Raw genomic sequence first — 9,063 nt, 5'->3', positions numbered from 1 at the left:
TATTTGTATAAAAATTTATTGGTGTCAAAAGACATACATAAGAGAGTCCAGCTATCTCATTCATTTCATTAAAATACATAGTCCTCAGATAACAAAATCTGAGCAGTTGGTAAAAAATACAATATCTACCCTAAAAAGCTTCAGCAACAATGCCCAGATAAATGGGCACCAATATAATTACGTCTGATAAAGAATATCGATGTTTAGTGGGACCTCTTTTTCGATTTCTTTTCATCTTCTTCTGAAGAGCTCGAGCCTGCCCGCTTTCTGAAAGTTAAAAAACTCATTTCCTGTTTCATTTCACGCTAAGATAAAAAGCTTTTTATTTGCTTTTAATTTATTTAACATTGTAACATAATCAGGTAATGACCATTTCAAAAGGAGAAACTAAATATCTACTGTTTGATTTGAGTGAATATATTAAGTATGCTATCATTTTCAATACTAATTTAATAGGCTTTAGTCCATTGACAAAATAATATATTATCGATAAAATATCAAAATACCTTTAAATAATTAAGTTTTTTTTTTTTTAAACAAAACAGCCAAGATTTTTCAACATGCTAAAATTCAAATCACCAAATATAATTAAAAATTAATAAAAAAATTCATGCAGTTAATAGAAAGTAAAATAAAATATTGCTGAACTAATCTAAATAGTCTAATATTACCTAAAATATTGCTGAACTAATCTAAATAGTCTAATATTACCTAAAATATTGCTGAACTAATGGTCAAAACCTGATTTTTAAAATTGTATTAAGACTTAAGAGCATGCAATTAATGCATCATTAATAAAACAATTTTATAACTTAATCATACTGCAATTATGAAGGGATTAATTAAAGAGACAGTTATGGAACTGATTGACCTTAAACTATCTAACTATAAGGCATGAATAAAACAATATTTTGTACATGTCTCCAGAGCAAACAATCAGTTTTAAAACTCAGAGGATCTTCCTGAAGTAAAAAATATAAGTTTAAATGCAATGTAGACTTTTCTTTAAACATGCAATGAATTAACAAACTGCATGCAAATTCAACAAACAGAAATTCAATATTTTCCACCAGCTAAAATTTATGATCTGTATGTTAATTAACGAGGGAACAGAAATTAAATTTTACTAATTGATTAAGAGAAAAAGATCATAAATTTTGAAGCTTGTAGGGAAGGAATGTTTAGCCAGTACCACAGAACTTTAAGAGTCAGGAGCTGTTTCAATGTGGAGCCAGCCCAAGAGTGTTGCTGCATAAAATAAATCCCAACCAATAGAATAACTAGAACTTCTTCTTGTGGTTGATTACATAAGGGTGTCAAGCACAATAAGCAAAAATACATAAATAAATTTTGAACTCAGATATTTCTTAGAGTATAACTGAAAGATCCCCCCTCCTAAAAAAAGGCTTAAGGGTGGTTTCTATGGGACAGATACCTGTCGCGCATGCACTGATAGTTGATAGTATTAGCAACTATCAAGACCATCCTGTTGCACAACAAATTTCAGTTGACACAATCATAATGAAAGTGACAAGCTTTCACTATCACCGTGGAAGCACCCCTCTAATATACCAGTAGATAAGAAACCAGAATTGTATCAGCTATTTCTATTTCAGAACGAGGCATTTTACAGAAGCACCAGAAAAAAATATTGAGAAAGAAAAATCTCAGCATTTCTACATTTATGAATAAATGATAAAATAAAGACAAATATAATGACAAAAGCTTTTATTACTTCTTTTTTATTTATTTGTTTCATTGTTTTGGTAAAAAAGCAACTATTGCATTTCTCAATAATGTATGAGAGCAGATAGTTAAGAAATGTATCCAAAGTTTTAGCTAACATTTCTGAGTTCATTAATTCCCTCCCCCTTGATTCCAAATTTCATGTTTTTCTACACCATGCATTAATTTTTTTTTTAAACATGAAATGGCTACCATCCTATGGACATCTATCGACAACTGATTGAAGTATATAACTGTTCACAAATGGTGCAGGGAGTTTATAAGGAGTTATATGGTCATTCAAGAAGCACAATGGAACAGAAGACTTCTGACGAGAAAATCAAAAGGGTTGTTTCTGCACCAAAAATGAAGAGAAAGAAGAGGTCAGTGGCTATTTCAACAGATTGGAAGTAGATTTTTTTCATACAACCCTACAAATGCTGGAGCTGTATACTGCAATATTTGGATCAAAATGACAATTGCATTGATAAATAGAACAATATTTTAGCTTTCAAATGATGTATTTAGTTTTGACAATAAAACATAGCTGTCTGTATTTAAAAAAAAAATAATAAAACCTTATTGTATTATCTGTCCTTTTAGAATATTAGATGATTAACACATCAGGCAGAAATTAGTTTTCTCTATTTTCCATTCATACTCTGTTTAGTGTTCCAATTATATAAAAGCTTTTTGAAATTCAAAACAGTGGGCCTTATATTCTTTCAGTTTATAACTATACTATAAACAGAAAGACTATAAACAATAAATGCAGGACATAAGGATGGTTACTCTTAGTTGTCAGGGAAATAACAAATGAACGAACGCATGGTTATGTTTATTCAAAAGATCTATGTCAATTTCTATTTCTTTGTATATTTATGACATGAACCATATATAAAAATGTTACGTTTATACTGATAAATGTTATAGAAAATAATGGATGATATCTTTATAAAACACTTTGACATAAATAAATAAATCTCTTATAATGGGGGTTGATTTATAATAAATTGACCAAGCACAATGATGATAGTCATAAAAAATATCACATTTTTAAGTATTTTTAGGCATATAAAATACACAAAAGAATACAATGCCATCCCCATCTAATTACTATCCAATATAGTTTAAAAATTTGCATTAATACACTGACGATTCAAATATACTTTTAGAAACAATGCAAAAACAATCTTATTTTAAGAAAAGTCCAGTCTATTAATTACTACGGGATTATTTCAATTTTATTAAACACGGGTTTACTTAGTTATTATCAATTCAATCCCTGAACAATAACACATGTTCATCAATCTTCCATAAAATATAGAAGAATCAAATGCTACATGTAAGAGTCACAAAATTCAACATTTTTACAAAGTAAACATCAATTTTCATTCAATATTTGTGAGCAATAAACAATTCTTGCTATAACTAGGTATAGCTTAGTAACCTAAAGTTTACTTAAAGCTACAATCACTATAATAAATTACTTTTAAAAAAAATCAATTAAAGTGCCTTTTGTGACTTCATTTTAAAAACAAATTCTCTCAAGAAATTTTGACAAAGGCACGATATCGTGTAAAAAAAAATTTTTTTTTGAGATAGTTTACTTATTGAGAATTTAGTGACTTAACAAAGTATGAAAAAAAAAATCCATTTTCTTATTAGAAAGGAAATTTAATTCCGATTAAATGCGGGAATGTTAAAAAAAAACATTAAAAAAAAAATTGATCACAGAAGTTTGTTATAAAAATATTTATATAAATCTGTCCAATGCTATTATATAGAAAACAACCTAATATATAAAAAATATATTTAATAACAGAATGGTTAATGGAATTGGATAAAAAAATTAAATTATAAATGAACATGTAAATTTTTAAAAGAAAAACTCATAATTTTGGGATAATTAAAGGACGGCTTTTGTGATAATACCTGGAAACCAGAAATATGATTTTAAAGCTCTCAATTCCATGGAAATAAACTTCAAAATTCAAATATAGTTAGACCATTAACGTTTTCACACACATCTGATAAAAAGCATATTAAAGACTAATGAAAGAAAAAATTAAATAGAAGTAATAACTAAGTGATGGACAGACTCCATATAATAACAACAAATAGGACATTACTCTGATAAAGGTTTCAAACTTTTAATAAGCTCGATTTCAGTTCCATACTCAAGATGTCTTAGCTTCACATACAAACAGCAAACTGTTAGTCACCGACAAAGAAAATGAATGTGACAATGTGAATGAACAATTATTATGGCACATATTAATAAATAAACTTGCACAAACATTAATTTACCAAATATAATTCATTTTTTGACGAATTCATCAGCATAAAATAAATAGAACCATAACAAAATAGTTTTTGGATTAATGCCGAAAAATAGGAAGACCAAATTTGTTTACTTCATGATTTTTATCAATAATTAAATGACATACTGAACAGAGATAAATGCAAAGGCTTGGAATAATTTAGAAACAAAAATTGATAATAGAATCTAAACTTTTTAAAAAAGCATGACCAAATCTCTCAGTAAAAAAAAAAATATTATTAAGGAGTAAATATTCAGAAGAAAAATTGATTTTTTAAAAACACAATAGAACAATAATGAAATACTTAAAGATACAACCTGAGATCGGAAGTTTCCTAGGAATCATAAACATAATAATTATGAATAAAAAACTTTCAATCCTCACGTACATTAAAGCCATCTCTTCAAATTCACGATGTTGGGCAAGAGTATAGCAAAATAATACCACTGTAATACCACTTTCCAAAGATTAAAGCATAAATGATGTAAAGAATTCTATTAGAAATTTTGTTATACAATAGGAAAACACAACAAAAAAATCAAAATTAGTATAATCAGAAATCTATTCCTGATTATAAAAGTTAAATTAATTGGGATCTTATTTAAATTTAGATTCATGAAAAGTCTGATATTCTAAACCGAAAAGAGAAACTAATCATATCTCATTACATTTTCTTAGCATAGAATCATCATAAATTCTAATAGCATAAAAAATAAATAATTGTTCATTCTTCAACACAGTGACAGTTTGACAACTTTTTTTTAATACGAATCGCATTGATAGTACAAATTAAATAAATAATTTAAACGCAAGCTCAGATTTAACAAAATTTTTAAATTAATGACCAATAAATAAATTAATATTAAAATCGAGGGTATTCAAAAATATTTCAGTCACTGAATGAAGAAACAGTAAAACAAATAAGTGAAAATAGCAGAAAGAGATGGTATACTGACAGAATAAAACATATTAAGCTAAATAATTTAAACTAAAACAATAATACGGGGATCAACTGGGGAGGCTTAATAATATATACATTATTCAATAAGGGAGGAGGATATGGATGCCTCACGGCCTAGTAGTATATATATAAAGAGCAATGGCAGTGCCTCCAATGAGGAGAGCCCCAAGACCAAGACTTAACGGCTGTAACAGAGACCTCTTAACTCTGCGCCACTTTTCATATTTTTCCTGCTTCCTCTTCATTTCAGCGACCATTTCTGCTGTCTTCTTTTGTGTATCGTTTCTCTTCCTTTCCCTAACTCCTTCCGATCTGTAATAAAAAATAAAATAAAAAAAGAATGAAATGTTCGAGTTATACTTTATAAATAAAACAAATCTTTTAGAAGTATACAGAAAAATTAAGAGCAACAGTTAACAAATACTATTAGGCTGTATCTTTAGTAGAGCAGTTATAGTCAGGGAGGCTATGTTATTGAACCTAAGATGTAATTTCCTGTCAACAAACCCTGTAATCTATATATAGAGGATTAGAGGATCAAATAAACCAGTCTTCTTTCTGTAGCATTGGTGAGTGTTATTTCTCAGTCCCCTTTTCTTTTTTTATTGAGTTTTAAACCTGCCTACCCGTAAGTAAGGAATAGTTAGACATAAAAGTAAGAATAGATATTGTGGAAAAGATTTTGGCAGATTATTCATCAATGGCCTTTAAGCTTAATCAAAGGAATATTTATGACTAGGGATGGGATTTATATGTTTATCAATTTCAAATTTTTTTAAATATTTAACATCTAAGGTGATTTGTATTAAAAAAATGCTAGAAATTAATATGACAACCATTTTTCCAAGAAAAAATATTTGGCCTACTTTACTCAAGGCATCTTTAGGTTTTTGTATTTTATAGATTTAGACTTATTTTATACAAACAGAATTATTTTTTTCTTATTTGAAAAAAAAAAAAAAGAATTATTGGTATATTTTCTTTTCCTCTCGAGCCCCTGGGGCGCCTGGCACAAGGTAGGCTTGATCACGTGTCAAATATTTTTTGACCTAGTATTAGTATTAGGACAATGTTCATTGAAATGGGTGATACCGTGTGCGCAGTTTCGCCTAGTGAGATTATCAAACAGACCCCCATGTAAGAATAGTTCACTCAACAAATTATGCAACAATACAAGTACAAAAAAAGGCAGTTTACGATATTACATTATGATATCAATATCAGTAGCCTAAAGAAAACTTACGCGTCTGGTTCATAAGATACTTGGTGGTTGACTGGTTCAGAAGGAAGTGGACGGTCTGGAGGCCTTGAGGAGTTCAGAGATTCACCTCTGGGCGGTGGTAAAGGTGGCGGTTCTTCATCTGATTCTGAGCTACTTATTCTCTGCGTGTTTTGATTTTCATCATCTTCAATAACTTCATTCTGAAAATAAAATTTACTATGCAATTATGGATTTTAAAAAAAATCTTGATGTGGTAATATTAATGTTTTTATTATTAACATTTAACATTTTTATTACTTAACTAATTTAAAGTGTACCATTAATAGCTAAAGAGTTATGAAAGATCCATAAACAAATCTAAAAATATTACAGTAGTACCCTATTTACTAGACTAAGGACAACTGACTTACAGAACCGATCCAGGAAAACTAGTGATCTTCATCATCAGAAACTGATTCCTAGTTTTCTTAATTCCCAAAATTTCCTTCACCACAAATCTCTCTTAAAAAGTATTTGGTGACATTAACCTTGAATGTAAGACTTGTTCAGGGAGTACTTGATCACAAGATTCCACCGTTTATAAGACAGCTGCAGAAGTGAATCCTTATAACTAAACCCACATCATAAAATTTACACTATAATGAGATAAGACCTATAAAGTCATAAGGTACTACTCATGAATTAGCGGCCGGGTTACCAGAAGCTGCCAAAGCATTCTGCATGAATTTAAACAACAGCAAATTAAGTTCAGAGCTCAAGTTTGTAAACAACTATCTAAATTGATTTCATTTCATGGCTTTTTCCAATTTTAACCACTTTTTAAATGTTGATCGATTTAACTAATTTTTCTCCTCTTACCCTTTTAAATGGATGTTTTAAAGGTGATATAAAATTGGTAAATTGGGGTTTAGCAAGGGCGGATTGCCTTCTATTATTTTTTGTGCTGTGATCTCTTGTGAGATAGTGACATGCCGTACATCAACCAATATACTAGCAATAAGCATCTGTTTTAAAGTAAGATATGTAAGGCTTCCAAGGAGGGCAGGATCCAAGCCATTTTCCAATTTTAGCCCCCCTTTTTTTTAATGGAGCTCTATTTCAATAATATTCTAACTCTCCTCTTTCCATTTTAAAGAAATATTTCAGAGGTGATATAAGACCGTTAATAAATTGGAGTTTAGTAGGGTGGGTAGACCGGGAAGGACTAGATCAAATAGAAGGAAAAATTTACTATGTGTTAGTCACAGCAAGTAATGGGATTTTTTAATTGGAGTACCAACATTCAATTTAAGGTGAATAACATCCAGCTTTGGTCATTCAAAAAATGAACTGCAACAGAACAATTATAGGCTGCCAAGGCAAAATAGAAGTTCTTTCAAAGATTTTAGTTCTTTCCCCCAAAAATAATAAATGTACAAAATGGTTTTGAACAGTATGCCTCAAAAAAGTAATTTCAGGTATACCATGTGAATTACTCATAAATACTTATAATAAATTGGTGAAATTAATTGTAATTACTTAACACTTTTACTGCGGTGACCCTCTGCATGACCACTTAAAAGCAAGATTTTTTTTCTATTTTCTTTTCTTTTAATTTAAATAAGCATTATGTAATAGGGGTATTCAAAATGATGGGTTAAATGTAAAATGTTTTATCATGTTAAATGTTATAAGTATAGGATTGTGAGTACCCCTATTTAAAGTCATGTTAAATATTAAATGCATAAGAGCTCCTTGCGGATTTTCATGAGCAACTTGTTTTATAATCTTTCCTTCCAAAACTTCTTGTTATTGTTCACTTCTGAGTTTTGATTAAAATAATTTATTACAACCTGCCTAAATTGAGTGAAAATTGGAAGTTGTGTGAAAGTTTGACCACTGAGTGCCTTGTTGATCTTTTAACTAGTGAGGAAGAAAATCAGAATGAGCTTATGGACAACTATGGGCATTACATCATTGTTAATGTCATCCATTGCTTTATTAGTTTTAAAAACATCCAAAACAATACTAAGACAATCAAAACACAAACTAAGAGTAAGTAACCTAATATGACAAACAAAATAGTGACGAGCTCAGCTGGTATGTTGCGTGACGTCATTCTCTGTTTAACGGACCTATTAACAGACTCTCAACCATGTTATAAACTAACAAAATCAAAACACAAACTAAAAGTAAGTAACCTAACATCATGATAAACAAAATGGTGACGAGCTCAGCTGGTCTGTTGCGTGACATCATTCTCCGTTTAACAGACCTAGTAACAGACTCTCAACCATGTTGTATACTAACACAATCAAAACACAAACTAAAAGTAAGTCACCTAACATGATAAACAAAATGGTGACGAGCTCAGCTGGTCTGTTGCATGACGTCATTCTCCATTTAACAGACCTAATAACAGACTCCCAACTATGTTATATGTTATATTGTTTTAACATGGTAAAAGCAGAAAATATTTCTCCATTTAACATGAGTTTTTCCACTTAACACGCTTAAACATGATAAATTAAAGATCATGAATACCCCTAATGTATAAAATTTAATACATAGCTAAATAAAGTTTAAATACCTGTTTTTTTAACCCATGTATGCCACTGAATCTATGTATGCAATCAACTAATACATGAATGTTTTTTAACTGAATTACTGAATAAGGACTCTAGAAATTTATTATATATCACCATATTTTCTATAAAACATTTAGACAATATGAACTAATCCAAAACAATGTGTAAAAAAATAATTTTTTTAAATACAAAAACCTTTTGAACATGTAAAAAATGTTGTTGGAAGTGTGTAAAATAAAAGAATATATAATTAAATCAAGTTAT

The 9,063-nt window shown here is 29.4% G+C and overlaps 1 protein-coding gene across 2 annotated transcripts in view; it reads right to left on the bottom strand.

The window, feature by feature from the left end:
* The window catches only part of LOC106689074 (tyrosine-protein phosphatase non-receptor type 2), an 18,851-nt gene continuing 9,788 nt past the window's right edge, over positions 1 to 9,063 (bottom strand). Inside the window, exons 7-9 of one of the 2 annotated variants that reach the window (XM_014433857.2) lie at positions 6,254 to 6,432; positions 5,209 to 5,322; positions 1 to 267 (exon numbers count right to left, since the gene is read on the bottom strand). In XM_014433857.2, the coding sequence (XP_014289343.1) occupies positions 204 to 267; positions 5,209 to 5,322; positions 6,254 to 6,432 (357 nt within the window). In that variant the 3' untranslated portion in view covers positions 1 to 203. Of the gene's footprint in view, positions 268 to 2,557; positions 5,323 to 6,253; positions 6,433 to 9,063 lie in introns of those variants that run through there. The other variant, XM_014433848.3, reaches the window with a different exon arrangement.

The sequence above is a fragment of the Halyomorpha halys genome, unplaced genomic scaffold (genome assembly GCF_000696795.3).
Source record: "Halyomorpha halys isolate HHAL.00 unplaced genomic scaffold, Hhal_1.1 Scaffold45.1, whole genome shotgun sequence".
NCBI classification, from domain to species: Eukaryota; Metazoa; Arthropoda; class Insecta; order Hemiptera; family Pentatomidae; genus Halyomorpha; species Halyomorpha halys.
This window is presented reverse-complemented; position numbering and strand designations above follow the sequence as displayed.